This window comes from Citrus sinensis, chromosome 7 (genome assembly GCF_022201045.2).
Source record: "Citrus sinensis cultivar Valencia sweet orange chromosome 7, DVS_A1.0, whole genome shotgun sequence".
In the NCBI taxonomy this organism is placed as follows: domain Eukaryota; kingdom Viridiplantae; phylum Streptophyta; class Magnoliopsida; order Sapindales; family Rutaceae; genus Citrus; species Citrus sinensis.
The window spans coordinates 2,644,293-2,659,647 of NC_068562.1; the positions used below are offsets into that span (position 1 = coordinate 2,644,293).

General features: G+C 37.7%; 3 protein-coding genes and 1 non-coding gene across 7 annotated transcripts; 3 read left to right on the plus strand and 1 right to left on the minus strand.

Annotated features, from left to right (window-relative positions):
* The first annotated feature begins 1,207 nt into the window (after positions 1–1,207).
* LOC102628942 (geranylgeranyl pyrophosphate synthase, chloroplastic) lies at positions 1,208–2,910 on the plus strand. Its single transcript, XM_006466656.4, has one exon. It carries the CDS (start codon positions 1,695–1,697, stop codon positions 2,775–2,777), a length of 1,083 nt encoding a protein of 360 aa, XP_006466719.1. The 5' UTR covers positions 1,208–1,694; the 3' UTR covers positions 2,778–2,910.
* A 1,303-nt stretch (positions 2,911–4,213) lies between these two features.
* On the minus strand, positions 4,214–4,285 carry TRNAD-GUC (transfer RNA aspartic acid (anticodon GUC)). Its single transcript has one exon. It is a non-coding gene; the product is annotated as a tRNA-Asp (tRNA).
* Positions 4,286–5,748: 1,463 nt separating this feature from the next.
* LOC102628474 (UPF0496 protein At2g18630) lies at positions 5,749–8,686 on the plus strand. Of its 4 annotated transcripts, none has more exons than XM_025092478.2 (3): positions 5,750–6,180; positions 6,497–7,655; positions 8,241–8,686. In XM_025092478.2, exon 2 carries the CDS (start codon positions 6,498–6,500, stop codon positions 7,641–7,643), a length of 1,146 nt encoding a protein of 381 aa, XP_024948246.1. In that variant the 5' UTR covers positions 5,750–6,180; position 6,497; the 3' UTR covers positions 7,644–7,655; positions 8,241–8,686. The 4 variants fall into 4 exon arrangements, with proteins under 4 accessions (XP_052300709.1, XP_024948246.1, XP_006466718.1 ...); XM_006466655.4 differs by having other exon boundaries at positions 8,336–8,686; XM_052444749.1 differs by lacking the exon at positions 8,241–8,686 and having other exon boundaries at positions 5,749–6,180; positions 6,425–7,853.
* A 400-nt stretch (positions 8,687–9,086) lies between these two features.
* Positions 9,087–12,290, plus strand: LOC102628183 (pentatricopeptide repeat-containing protein At2g01390). Its single transcript, XM_006466653.4, has 2 exons — positions 9,087–10,109; positions 10,876–12,290. Exons 1-2 carry the CDS (start codon positions 9,368–9,370, stop codon positions 11,880–11,882), a joined length of 1,749 nt encoding a protein of 582 aa, XP_006466716.1. The 5' UTR covers positions 9,087–9,367; the 3' UTR covers positions 11,883–12,290.
* The last annotated feature ends 3,065 nt before the right edge of the window (positions 12,291–15,355 follow it).

Consider the following 15,355-nt stretch of genomic DNA (forward strand, 5'->3'; position numbering starts at 1 on the left):
GTTTGGTGTGGAGGATAAGATTGAAACGATAAAATGGGATGAGATAGAATTTGATTGGATTATAATCGGTGATGAATCATATTTGTTGTCATACAAGATTTTTGGTTAAATTGTACATATCATTTTTTTCACTAAAGTAATTAAAAATAAATAGAGTCTGACTAAATATTTATATATTAGTTTAAATTTAACTATACATTTATATAAAATTTTATATGCGAATTTAAAATAATATTATAATTTAATGTTAAAACAAATAAATTGCAATATTTACAGAATGCATAAACAAAAAATTAAGAATAATAAGTTGGGATAATTACAAGCCTTAAAGTATTTTTATCAAATGAATAGTTTGCGATTACATTGTAGTATTAGAAAGGAAAGGTAATGATTGGTAATCCCAAAGACCCCCTACGGCACATTTTGGTCACTATTTATGTGGTCATAATTACTTATTCCAACTTAACTTTTTGACCAAAAAAAAAAACAGATTGATATTTTTTTTTTGAATTACATGAGATTAAAGCTCGTATTACAACTCATATTATATGAGATTTAGAACTGATATTTATAATCAAATAATTACTGGACCTAATTTACATTAATTCTTATATAGCACTACCCAGATTTTACCCTTTCTAATATTCGAGGGGTGTCTACTCCACTCACATTTTGAAAGGGAGAAGACTGCCTTCACTTAATGATTAAGGAAGGAAATAAACCCCTACATGTGTCGCGGGGGCTCGAACCGCTGTCGCTGTGCTCACAGTTATGAGTGTAGAGTCCTGGCCACTGGACTAAGGCCCAATTGATTACATAGGATTGATATTATCTGTACCAAACTAATCTAAACCTATGAAATTGAAGTGTAATCAAAACGTTGTCATCAATTTCATCGCTTCAACGTTGTCATCAGTTTCGTCCACGCATCCTTTAAAAAATTTAAATAAAAAAAATCAATCCACGTAAACACATTATGCATGTGTAAAAAAGTGTATTAACAAGTATCGTAGTTTACAATTATAAAATTGGTAGAAGCAGAGCTCCTAAATCCGAATTATGCATGTGTTGTTCGGATGAAAAAAAGAATCAAATTAGGCATTTTCTACCTAACTTCGTATTTGTTTCAGTGGCGACAATGGATCGATGAATCGACAAGCACCGAAGGGTGCACTGGGTAGGGGCCTATAAAATGGGTGCTTGGTTGGTTCCGTCGTCACTGGACTCTTTTACTCCAAAACATAAAAGCTTCCTAACGTCATACTTCCTTTGCACATGTAACGGAGAGAGTTTGGACAGCTAATCCCACTTTCTAGATATTATCATGCTCGTTGTTCCACTAGAATATTATGTTACGGCTATAAAATAGATGCTCATCTCATTCGCCCACACACAACGGGGTCCCCAAAATCCAAAGTTTTATCTTTGCCCGCTGTTGGTTGGCCTCCCTCCCTCCACCGTGCATTTGCGGTTGCCGCTAAATTTCCATCTTTGGTCTAAAGAAAAAAAAAAGGAAAATGGCTTTGTTTGGTAACATGGTACAATTTGGGCATTTCTGTTTATGAGTCTCGAAGAAGAAGAAGGAATCGGGAGGATAAAGTGGGAGAGGCTTACGGCTTGCCTGCCCAGATTGCGTATTCTCGGTTGTCAGTTCTCGCACCAGTGTAATCTCCATTTCTTCTTGCCTTACCAAAATGAGTTGCGTCAATCTTGCGGCATGGACTCAAACATGCTCAATCTTTAACCAAGCTAGCAGTCGCAGATCTAACAAAACTCAGCCGTTCCGTACGCTTACAACACTGCCCGTTTCCTTGGCTTCACAGAGACCAAGGCGCCCCGTTTCGATCTCCGCAGTTCAAACTCTCGAGGAAAACCCCGCCCCAAGCCCCACTTTCGATTTCAAGTCCTACATGATCCAAAAAGCAAGTACCGTCAACCAAGCCTTAGACGCCGCCGTTTCGCTCAAGGACCCCGTGAAGATCCACGAATCCATGCGATACTCTTTACTGGCGGGCGGCAAGCGGGTGCGCCCTGTGCTCTGCCTCGCCGCTTGTGACCTCGTTGGTGGCCACGAGTCCATGGCCATGCCAGCTGCATGCTCTATCGAGATGATCCACACCATGTCCTTAATTCACGACGATTTGCCTTGCATGGATAACGACCCTCTACGTCGAGGGAAGCCCACGAACCACACGATCTACGGCGAAGACGTCGCCGTTTTGGCCGGCGATGCGCTTTTGGCCTATGCTTTTGAACATATCGCTGTTTGTACAAAAGGGGTTTCGCCTGCAAGAATTGTCAGAGCTATTGCGGAATTGGCTAAATATATCGGAGCTGATGGACTTGTCGCCGGCCAAGTTATTGATATCAATTCTGAAGGCCAAAAAGATTTGGGAATTGAGCATCTTGAATTTATACATGAACACAAAACTGCAGCTTTATTGGAGGCTGCTGTTGTTCTTGGAGCCATATTGGGCGGCGGAACTGACAACGAAGTCGAGAAACTGAGAACTTTTGCTCGCTGTATTGGGCTTTTGTTTCAAGTAGTTGATGATATCCTCGATCTGACCAAGTCGTCAAAAGAATTGGGGAAGACTGCTGGCAAAGATTTGGTGGCCGATAAGTTAACTTATCCCAAGTTGCTGGGGATCGAAGAATCGAAGAAGTTAGCTGATAAGTTGAATAAAGATGCTCAACAGCAATTGTCGGAATTTGATCAGGAAAAGGCCGTGCCTTTGATTGCTTTGGCTAACTATATTGCTTATAGGCAGAATTGATGTTTTTAATTGGGTTAATGCCTCCAGGGGAATTGTGTGTCGTTTGATTTGTAATTGTATATTTAAGCTTACCTAATCTTGAGAGATCAACTGGTGGGCTTTTTTAATATTTTATAAACATTCTTCTTATTCAGCGATGGTTAGTCAAATTGGGTTTTGTTTATTTTACTGTCCCCTGTAATCTTTATTATTTTTCTTTTTGAATGGAATTCTTATAATATATAATATTCTCTCTTGACTCTTGAGTAAGAAAACCGGAGAATGTACGATCTGCATCTGTGGAGCTGTCCCCCATAAGTTGCCTCTGAGACTATCATCGATTTGAAGGTATTTGGCATTTATAAAGTCGGAGCTTCTCAAATGTTTTTCTCTGTCTTCAAAAAATTTGCATCACATAATTTTTCTTCAGCAACATCAGTGTTGCACCGTTTTAATCTACAGTTCCCTGGTTTTAGTGGACCAACAATTTAGTTTATTGACCTCTGTTACTTTGTAATTTCTTTTAATGTTGTTTCTGCATATCTAATTGCATTATTGCCTACAAATCTGTTGTTCTGACTAAAGCCTCTGTAGAAGTCGCTGATATTCTGATGAGGTTTGTTCAACCTGTGTCTAAATATGTAAAGCCATTCAATTCTCTCTGCTGCCAGAGGAAATGCGCGTGCTAGAGATCATGAAGCTAACCTGCGGAGAAAGCATTATCTAGGACCTATTCCTGTATGATAGGGAGGCAAACTAACTTATGTTACATGAGGTCTAGGCACTGAGAAGTGACAGATGAGAGTGAAATTTGTACTAAGCAAATTTTTTGGGATGCCTATGTTAAGTAAATATTGATTGATTTATTTTCAGCAGTACTACTAGTCCCGCATTGTTACGGAGATTGTAAAAGAACAATGGAACAGATTTAGCTTCCGATGAGGCTGCATGTCAGGACTCAGGAGTAATGGCATTGGCAAATGGGTTAGTCTATTGAGAATGTGTACAAAAGGTTCATGGGATCAGCTAATGGGGTTTCACCTGAGAAGGCTGCTTCTTAAGTTCTTCTGGCAAATTACATTGCCTGAAGGCCAAGCTATTTTGTTGATCCTGCTGGCCTCGTAAATTGAGTTCCAAATAAATGCTACATTTAGATGCATTCAAGATGATGCAAATTAACAGAATGTTGGATGAGCTTGAATCAGTTTTATGGATGATAAATTTCTGTGTGAAATCATACCTTCACTTTGGTTGTTTAAAGTGCTACAATAAGATATAGCAGGCAGCACATAATCATAATCATAACGGGGCTTGCTTTTACTTTCATCATGTCAATTAGGCATGCTTCCAAGTTCAAACAACTTTTCCTTTTCTCTCTTCAGGAAAACCAAAACCCACTCTCCGATTCAGGAGCAGCCAGAGAAAATTTAGAAGAATACAAAAAAAAATGGAAATATCGCCGTTGCCGGGGATCGAACCCGGGTCACCCGCGTGACAGGCGGGAATACTCACCACTATACTACAACGACTTGTTTGCTTTCGAGATTAAAACAAAAATTTTTAATGGCTTACATATATATGTGTGTGTATAACGGCTGGAAGCAAAATTGTGGTTAAAGAAAAAGGCTATGAGTAAAATTAATTTGAATTTGTGAATAACACATAGCGGGTCAAAGTCTGTCTACCCAATCCCTTGTCCTTATAAAAAATGGAGGGCAAAGTGCTAGCTCACTTATATATTAATTTCCTTCGGCCATGGGTTTAACCAAACTGATTTTCTTCATTTGGTTGAAATATCTTAAGATCTGGACTGAAGATGAATTCAAGCCGGTCTTGAGCATCATTTGATGAATTCGAGACCCGACCCAAAACCTATATTTTATTTTTAAAAAATATTTTAAATTATATATTATTTTAAATAGTTATATTTATTTGACCCATCTATTACATATATATAAAATTTTAAACATTTAAAATTTATATTTTCATGTCTAATTTTATTAAAATAAATTATAAAATTAAAAATATACATATATAATATTTAAAAAATATATAAAATCTGGATTAAAAAGTCAGCCCTATGCTGGGTTCTGTTAAGCCTAGTCCAAGATTCTAAAATTACATTCGGGTATTGCACACCCGAACCCGAATTTTACCAACCCTATCCAAAACCTAACAAAAAAGCAGGAGGGAAAAAAAAAAAAAAACCGCTGTAGTTCCAAAAAGGAAAAGGGGAGTTGCTTTAACAAATCACAATAATAATGGCACAAAAACGTAAATTGATGTTTTAATCTCCACCTTTCATAATTAGAAAACGACATTCATACACCAATGGGCCTTTGGTCCAGTGGGAGAGCCCTTGCACTTAGAATAATGAGTGCAAGGGTTCGAGCCTCCATAAAAGCATTTATGGGGCTTATTTATAATCTTTCCTCAATTATCACATAATTGAGTGGAGCCAGTCTATTCCTCACGAAATGTGAGTAGAGTGGACAGAATTTGGGCAGCGCTTCAGAGGAGTACATGCCACGATGAAGGTCTCAAATTGTAGAATCTGTGTGTAAATATTAATTGTAATACTTACAATCCTGTATAAAAGAAAACGACATTCATACATCCAAACTATTGATTTCATTTATTAATAGTTTATATTAAATAGCCAACAACTTATTATTTGAATTTGCTAGATACTGCTTCATCTCGTTTTTATTTTTAACAACTTGAATCTCTTCGTGCACAGGGAGATTTGTTTACGTACCGTTTTATATTTTTAAACTGAACTTCGACATTTATTAATATTTGTATTTTACTCCCTATCGTAATATTAAAAAGGAAGTGCATTAATAAATGGGGCCAATGGGGCATCAAAAGTTCAAAACTATTGATATCATTATTCTTAATTAATAGGCAATCAAACATTAGAGGGCAATTTAGTCATAAAGAGAAACATCTTGGTGCCTTCCTCTTCTTGTAGGCGTCATTGACTTGTAACACCAAACGCAGCTTTTCCCTTGTGGCCTTTGTCTTTCTTCAGACCATTACTACACGCGTCGTTGACACTTCAAACTCTGTAGAAACACAACAGGGTTGAGTGTTGGCGACATTTCTTATCCTAATTTTATTTCCCATTTTCTCACATTTTCCTTCACTTTTCCTCCTTAGTTAATTCCCCACGCGCAGAAGCCAGCCACAACTCCTGCCCTTACTTCATAAAAAAAAACCATTTTGCTTATTATTTATTTTGTTGAAATATCTTTTGTCGTGTTACAATTAATTAATTGCAATATTTTCGATTCCACCGAAAAAGACCTCTTTCACCAGTGCTTAAGCTCTTTGCTGGGATTTGGACCTGCATGTTTGCTTTTATTGAAGGATCAAAGTAAGAGAAATTCTTATCACCTTTGTCGTTTCAGCAGAAATTCAGGTACTTTAAGCTCTTGCTTATTTGTTTTTTATGATTTATATACTTGCTTCTGAGGATTTCAGTTTGGATCTAATTCTTGTCACCAAGTGAGGAATTGCTTCTGGTTTCTTAAGAGCTTTGCCAAATTTTACTCCTTTCAATATAATTTTTTTATCCTCAACCCAGTTCTATTACTGGGTTTCGTTTAATTTTGACATTTTGCTAGTAGTCATTCATCCAAGCTTAAAAACAACTCATTTTTTAGATTACCGAAGCTGTAATGATAAATTTCTGATTTTGAGCATCTTGGGTTTTCCTCTGTGATCAATTGGATTAGTATGATGGGAGGACAATCTAGCAAGAAGAAAGGTGGTGATGCACCGTCGCCACCTCTTGAAGTGATCACTGATGCCCAATATTCAGCTGACCTTAGCTTGTATGAGGCTGCATGTAGACTTGATCCTGACTTGCAATCCTTTGACGCCACCATTCAAGAGCGTACTAGCCGTGTTATCCACAAGCTTTCAGCTGGTGTTGAGGTCCATTCCTTATCTTTTGACTCACTCAAAGAGGTCACTGGGTCTCTTCTTGAAATGAATCAAGAAGTGGTCAAAGTCATTCTAGAATGCAAGAAAGATATATGGAACAATCAAGATTTGTTTGGTTTGGTTGAGGACTACTTTGAGACTAGTATCAAGACTTTGGATTTTTGCACTGTTCTAGAGAATTGCCTTAAGCGTGCTAGAAACAGTCAACTAATTATTCAGCTTGCAGTTAAGCAATTCGACGAAGAAGTAGAATTACAGGAGGTGGTTGATGAGAAGAGGTATGTGAGGACATTGGACGAATTAAAGAAGTTTAAGGATGCCGGGGACCCATTTACAGAAGAGTTCTTTGTGTTGTTTCAATCAGTGTATAAGCAGCAGGTATTGATGCTGGAGAGATTGCAAAAGCGAAAGAGAAAGCTTGATAAGAAATTGAAGTCTATGAAAACATGGAGGATGGTTTCGAATGTCTTATTCGTTTCTACCTTTGTGGCTGTATTGATTTTCTCGGTAGTGGCAGCTGCCATTGCTGCACCTCCATTGGTAACAGCTTTGGCAGGTGCCTTGGCTGTTCCCATTGGTTCAGTGGGGAAGTGGTGCAACTCACTGTGGAATAGCTATGAAAAGGCACTGAAAGGGCAAAAGGAGTTAATGAGTACGATGCAAATTGGTGCTTACGTTAAAATCATGGACATGGATCATATAAGAGTACTTGTGAACAAATTGGAAATTCAGATAGAAGCACTCTTGAACAATGCTGATTTTGCTCTTAGAGAAGAGGATGTGGTGAAGCTAGCTATTGAGGAGATCAGGAAGAGATTGGAAGTTTTCATGGAAACTATTGAAGTTTTATGTGATCATGCTGACAAGTGTAGCCGTGACATAAGGAGGGCAAGGACTGTGATTTTGCAGAAGATTATCAAATATCCCAATAATTGAAGAAGTCCTTCGGTAATTATGCTGATGACTTTCCCATAATTGTTGTCTTATGTATTGTACTAGGTGAAAATCTCTAACTCTGCACTTGTGGTCTATTCATTTTGGATTGATTACAAAGAGTAGTTTGTTTATACAGGCCTATACTCAATGTTTTTATCTTTCATACTTTCTTCATAGCAGACAGGAATACTTTTGTTTCGTTTTCCATAATTGTTCATGTGTTGTCTTTTTGCTCCCTGCTCTAGCATTAGAATTCTGGTCCTGCAACTGTCATGGTTTGACAATCATTTTAGGCTCGTAGTTAACTATACATTCAGTCAAAAGATGCATCTATGACTGAAACAATTGTTGTCATAAACACATAATAGTCTCATTTATTGATCCATTGATGAACAATGGCCACTCTCTGGTCTATAAAAGATTAAGCTGAGCTTACTTTACAAAACTAAAAATTATTGTTTTGCATATTTCGCAAGTGATCCACTTGTGTGTATTCTGTCTTAGTTTAGTTGATTTTCTTAGTAGGTTGTGCAAATAGAATTGCAATACTGGAAACTGATATTGATGAATAGTCTGACATTGAATGTTACACTCTAGTTCTCCTAGCCAAGAAAAAGAAGAATGAAAGACATATCTGCTACATAAGTCAATCTGAATACAAACTGATCGAAAGGGTGTGACATATATTGCAGTGTGGAAGAGCATCTGCTGGAAGTGCATTCCAGAGGATTACTTCAGAAATCGTTTGAAGTGTCTATTAGTTCCAGAATGTGTGCTTATTTATTTCAAGGAATCACTTGAAAGTACTTAGAACTTGGATCATTTCTTGATCAAAAGCATCTCATTTACTCCATTTAGTTGTTTTGATAGTCATTTGTGTCATGCTGAGTCGTGTGTCATTTTGAATTGACGGCTTGCCAACTCAGCTTTCGAAGAGTAAGATGAGTGAACGGTTGAACAGGCATCATGGTCATTTATATAACTTCCATTTATATGGGAATATAACTCAAGCTCTAAAGTTATGTTGACGGATTTTAGATTTACTATATTGTTATTTGTGGAGTGATTTTTGCGCTACAGCACTGAACATGATGGGGGATATCATATTGGATATATATGTGTGTGTGTGTGTGTGTGTGCAGCTTAATTACAGGATCAGAACCAGACTGCTCACTATTTCTGGGCATCATATTTGCTGAAAGAGCAGATGAAAATATATGCGTAATCATACAAAATGGTTTGAATAAAATTTGTATAACAAAATAAAGATCTCTCAATTCTTCGAGACAATGGAGATGTAGGAGAGTTCAAAACACCAAATAATTCATCATTATCTTTGACCTTAAATTCATTGGCTTGTTTTAATCAGAGGCTCATAATACGATTAAACCAAAAAAAAAAAAATGAAAACATGTTTAACAGTTTCAGCTTAACAAATAATTATAAATTTTGTTAAGATATCCATCGACTTGAAGGCATAAACGTTGAGTTTTGAGTCTCCCTACTGTACATGTAAATTGTAAGGCCGTTTTCTCCCTATATTTTATTAACTACTCTTTTACTTATGACCGTAGTCTTCATCGCAGTAATAAATAAATAAAATGCGTTTACAAGAGTTTTTGGCCGTGAATAGCGTCCGATAAAATCGATCGGTTTTCTCCCGTTAATTTACTTTCTGCTCTGGAGACAGTCCCGTAGCGTGCAGGTGGTTTTGATGCTAGAGCATGTATGGATCAATTAGAAAATTTGTTCACTGCTTTCAGCCATCTTTTAATCACTGCAAAACTTCCATTAAAGGCCTGCATACCCTTCAACACTGCAATCCAAAGAAACCCGCTAGACCAGATTACAGAAAGAAAACGAAGCCCCTTAAATCATCAAATCACAAACAAAATGAAACCCCAAAAGCTTACATGAGAGATACAATATCAAACGTATACAAAATCCTCAAGTACTCCACGTGGGATTCTGCTCAAGACCTGCTAAAAAACTTGCCTATAAAATGGGATTCTTACACTGTCAATCAAGTTTTAAAAACCCATCCACCAATGGAAAAAGCGTGGCTTTTTTTCAACTGGGTTTCCAGATCAAGAGGGTTTAATCATGACCGGTTCACTTACACTACCATGCTTGATATTTTTGGAGAAGCCAAGAGGATATCATCAATGAAGTATGTTTTTGAGCTTATGCAAGAGAAGGGTATTAACATTGACGCGGTGACTTATACTTCAGTTATGCATTGGCTGTCTAATGCTGGTGATGTGGATGGGGCCGTGAATATTTGGGAAGAAATGAAACTAAAAGAATGTTACCCTACTGTTGTTTCTTATACAGCTTATATGAAGATTTTGTTTCTTAATGATAGAGTGAAGGAGGCTACTGATGTGTATAAGGAAATGATTCAGCGTGGGTTGCCTCCTAATTGCTACACTTATACTGTTCTAATGGAGTACCTTGTTCGGGCTGGTATGCGCGCATAGTTTGTTTACGATTGCATGAACGTTGTTTGTTAAATTGTCTATATGAATATTGAATTGCATGTTTTTCCCCTTTTTTTTATTAACTTTTTTAGGGATTTCCTTTAATTTTTTTTTTCCGAAACCGTCATGCATTTGTATACCCGAAGTTATATAATCAGCTTTAGCATAAGTATAGTTTGATCCTCGTATATTAGCGTTCCAGCTGCTTCCGTCTCAGAGCCTTTTAACTACAACCCAAGCTGATCTTTGTTAAAAATGGTCTCCTTTCGTGGTAATTTGGCCATGCAGTTCGATTAAAATTCTGTTTTATCCTCTGGATGAATTGCCGCTACTTGTCCTGAGTTGGAGAGGTGGTATAGACAACTGAAATAAGTCATATACCTGACTCTGCATTTTGTAGGTCTTCAAATGGTTTTCAATTCTTAACAGTCATGAGGCTATACATCCAAAAGATTTAACAGTTTTCCAAATTAATCATTGGTGAATTATTTTGTTTAACTGGCAAGTAGTTTGCTTTCACTTTTCATGACCAAATAAAGAGAGAAGCATTTTTGCAACTATACTTACAGCCAATAACGAAACTGATATTATCATATTTTCTATTCATATGAACCCTTCCGTGCTTTTGTGTTGTATCCTGTAACCATGCATATGGGTGCCACTAGGTATCAGTTTCCTGCATTGGTTGTCCTTGCTGGAATTTAGTATCTGTGGTGGAAATAACTTATCCTTGTGTTTCTTGATGGATCCAGGCAAATATGAAGAAGCCCTTGAGATTTTCAGCAAAATGCAAGAAGCTGGGGTACAGCCTGATAAAGCTGCATGTAATATTTTGATTGAGAAGTGTTGCAAAGCTGGGGAAACTAGGACTATAATCCTAATTCTTCGTTATATGAAAGAAAACCGCCTTGCCCTTCGGTACCCTGTATTTAAGGAAGCTCTTCAAACTTTTAAAGTTGCCGATGAGAATGATTCCCTCCTCTGGCAAGTTCATCCTCAATTTTCTCCCGAATTTATCAGTGACAACGATGCAGTTGAGTTTGTAACAACTGACATTGAAGGTCCTCTATCTATTGATCAGGGGCTTGTACTAATTCTCTTGAAAAAGAAGAATCTTGTAGCCATTGACTGTTTACTTTCTGGAATCATGGATAAAAATATACAGTTGGATTCTGCCGTCATCTCTACCATAATTGAGGTGAACTGCGACCATAGACGACGTGATGGTGCTTTGTTGGCTTTTGAATACAGTGTAAAAATGGATTTAAACCTTGAGAGAACTGCATATCTTGCCTTGATAGGCATTTTAATCAAATTGAATACATTTCCGAAAGTAGCAGAGATTGTTGAGGAAATGACTAAGGCTGGACATTCTCTTGGGGTGTATCTCGGTGCACTCTTGATACATAGGCTTGGTAGTGCTAGAAGGCCTGTTCCTGCTGCAAAGATTTTCAGTTTATTGCCTGAGGACCAGAAGTGCACTGCTACTTACACTGCTTTGATTGGTGTCTACTTCTCAGCTGGTAGTGCTGATAAAGCGCTTAAAATTTATAAAACCATGTGTAGGAAAGGGATTCATCCTTCTTTAGGCACATTCAATGTTTTATTAGCTGGTCTTGAAAAACTGGGCAGAGTTTCTGATGCAGAAATCTATAGAAAGGAAAAGAAAAGCATCCAGGCTGATGCTCTTTCCAAGGATACTGTTCCTATGGAGGAAAAGATATGTGACCTTCTATATGGTGGGGATGGGGTATTGTGACACATTGGTTATGAGATAAGCTTCTTCGTATTGATGGCATGCCATGAAAAAAGGTGTAATTGCTGCTTGATAAAGGGCAGGATGACAACCAATGCTTCTCTCATGTAACACCAAGACAAAGCATCAGCAGGGAAATGGCAAAGGCAGAAATATCAACTGGTGTACAGATTCAAACTCATTGGCATTCCACTCAAATGAGATTCTTGTTTGGCATGCTTTGGTGAAATGTCCTTTGCTGATGACTCCAAAAGTCGGAAATGACAAAATTTGATGTATAGCATTGCTTATGTAGAAATATGAGCTTCCATGATGATTTCTTGTATGCCTTTTAAGCCCTGTTCTTATAAGATGGTAGACATTTGCATTTCAAATTACTAATATATCTGTTATAATCGAATTTTGGTCAAACTGGATTAGAACAAATAAATTTATATTAATGAGTTTAATTACCTAAGTATGTCTGAGGTGTGCCTTAATAATGGAAGGTTAACCGGGTAAGTTTGGTGGTGACCGATGGTCAGAAACGGGCCTGGAATCCTCCAGCCTTTAAACCTTGAATCCTGCAAAATGGAGCAATCTAATGTTAGAGGTGGAGCCGGCAGTGGCCAACGACCACAGTCTGACATTTAAGTCAAGTTTTTGTTGATAAATTACTATAGCTCTAGGGCTGTGAAACGTTAAATCCTTGTTAATGGCTAGGGATGGCAATGGGCACCGCCCGCAGCGGGTTTGCCATTACCAAACCCAAACCCGCACAAAATTTAAATTACCAAACCCACCCGCAACCCACAGCGGGTTTTAATTTTTTTATAAAAACCCACCCGCAGCGGGTTTTAACAATTACCAAACCCGCAATGGTATCTGGCAGATTTTTTGCGGGTTTCCGTATTTAAAATCACAAATGTTTAATATATAAATTTATAATAATAATCTCAAATTCTATATAACATACTCAATTTTATATTTAAATAATGTAAATGAAAAATTAAAATTTCCACATCAATTCAACACAAATTCTCAAATTTAAGTATAAATTACACAAATCCATTTAAAAAACACAAACTAGTATCTAAAAATAATAATTACATTTCATATTATCATTTAAAACAAGCTCCAAGAGAAGATATTCATTTCATTCACCACCATAAGCACCCATCCAACACAATGCCTATAATAATAATTAAGATTAATATTTTCAAATACTAATTCGAAGGAAAATGCCTTTAGTTTTCTTTAGATTATGACTTTAGAATAGGATATAGGTCACATACACACATACACAACTTTGAGCCTTTGGCTATTTGGTAATTTAATTAATGACATTATTTTCTTTATACATTTTTAGATTTAAATTAAATTTAAAATATTTGAAAAAAATATTGCGGATTTGGTGGATATCCATGCGGGTATTCACCGGATATAAGGTTAATACCAAACCCACCCGCATCCATGTGCGGGTTTTAATTTATAATACTAACCCCGCCCGCAACGGGCGGGTTTTGGGGGGTCGGTTTGGGCGGGTTTGCGGGTACAATTGCCATCCCTATTAATGGCGATCTTGAAATGGCGAACTTAAAGTTTCAAGATGATTAGTTCGTGAGCAGGAAGCAAGTTACCCAAAATGGAAAACGTGGGAACTTTCCGTTTTAATAAGTTCGGACACCTGGCGTATTCTCATTGGCCTGCCCCCTCCAGGTCGGGCTATTTTCATCTTTTTACTTACGACAGTGATTTTATAAGCGTGGAGAGCAAGTAAGCCTTTGCCACTTATTCATCCTTTGTCTAGATGAAGATAACCCGACCTGAAGGGTACAAAGGATGAATGAGTCCACCAGTAGAGCCACTGGTTTTCAGGAGACAGCTGAGTATTGTTACGTAGATCTCTCTTATTGCTTTATTCAATCGAGCCCTTCCCGCATTGGCTCCATGTTTGTACCCCAAGGGGCAAAGATTTTTGTTCTTTTCTAATATCATGCAGACACTCACGTGTGAGCTCCAACTGCTACATTTGAGTTTCAATTATGTCCCTTCATTGGAATTGTCCTTCTATAGGGAGTATATCTCTTGCCTGTCTCAGCTATTGCTCCCACCTGATCAATGACGATGACTTTCCTTTGCCACCTAAATTTCCTTCCAAACAATATCCACTCAAATTGTTCTCTCCGCTTTAGTTAGCTTCAATTACATGGTGGAGCAGGAGCAGCCTCTAGCACATTAAATTTCTAATTATTTTTGTAACTTCTTTTGGATCTCATTTACCACGCGAAGACATAAGCTTTGGAATAGTTGGATGCGCTGACAACTTAAGTGTGTGGGTTTGTATTGCAGAGAAGCTTTTCTAATTTTTCTTTGTTTTGTCAGTTGTTGTGGTGGCGCCATTAGGCCAATGATCACCTGAAGAGTCTTCTGGCGGAGAGTTTGGGTGTATTGGGGTTTTGGGAAATGAGCTAAAATACTACAATACTTGTAACTCCTTTTCACTAGTAAAATATTTCCTTCTGTCTTCGCCCGTGGATGTAGGCTAAAAGCCGAACCACGTAATTTTCTGGTGTCCTCTATTGTGCTTGTTCTTTATTTTATTTCCAATTTCATTTTAGCTGCGGTCCTGCTGCACCCACCAATTTCCTAACAGTGGTATCAGAGCTATTGGTTGTATTTTTTGGAGTCGGGAACTGTTCACGTAAGGGGTACTATTCACGTATACGGCACTGTACACGTATACGATACTATTCACGTATACAATACTGTTCACATATACGGTTTTATTCACGTATACGGTACTATTCACGTGAAACGGTGGAAGCAATCCAAGAATTTTGCAGTGCAAAGCAGAGAATAGTGGTGTGAGTAAAGCAACTGTGTGGTTTTGTACATGTCTAGGAAAGTTCTGTCACAAAGGCGATAAGAGCTTAAGGAGTCTGGGTTTTAAGTGGGACCATTGTGACCCCTCCAGTCTTTCCTAGGAACTTTCCTGGTGTGCATTCTCACACATACTCACAACTATTCAAGGTGGTACACTAGCTTGTGTGCGGTATTTATCAACAAAATGACGGCAAAGTATGAAATTGAGAAGTTTAACGGAAATAATTTTTCGTTGTGGAAAATGAAGATGAAAGCTGTATTGAGGAAAAATAATTGCTTGGTAGCAATTGGAGAAAGGCCCATGGAGATAACTGATGACAAGTGGAACGAGGTAGACGGCAACGCCATTTCTGATCTACACTTGGCACTTGCAGATGGAGTATTATCCAGTGTGGCAGAGAAAAATACAGCGAAGGAAATATGGGATACTCTCACAAAATTGTACGAGGCCAAGTCACTACACAATAAAATCTTCTTGAAGAGAAAACTCTATACTCTTCGAATGGCAGAATCTACAATGGTGACCGACCACATCAACACCTTGAAGACTCTATTTTCACAACTCACAATGTTGGGTCATAATATAAAGGAAAATGAACGTGCAGAACTTC

Excerpts from the sequence above, each read along its gene's own strand:
- LOC102628942 (XM_006466656.4), top strand. The coding sequence starts at position 1,695 with ATGAGTTGCGTCAATCTTGCGGCATGGACTCAAACATGCTCAATCTTT.
- LOC102628474 (XM_052444749.1), top strand. The coding sequence starts at position 6,498 with ATGATGGGAGGACAATCTAGCAAGAAGAAAGGTGGTGATGCACCGTCG.
- LOC102628183 (XM_006466653.4), top strand. The coding sequence starts at position 9,368 with ATGTATGGATCAATTAGAAAATTTGTTCACTGCTTTCAGCCATCTTTT. Across the intron at positions 10,110-10,875 it reads GGAGTACCTTGTTCGGGCTG|GCAAATATGAAGAAGCCCTT; the intron begins GTATGCGCGCAT and ends TGATGGATCCAG.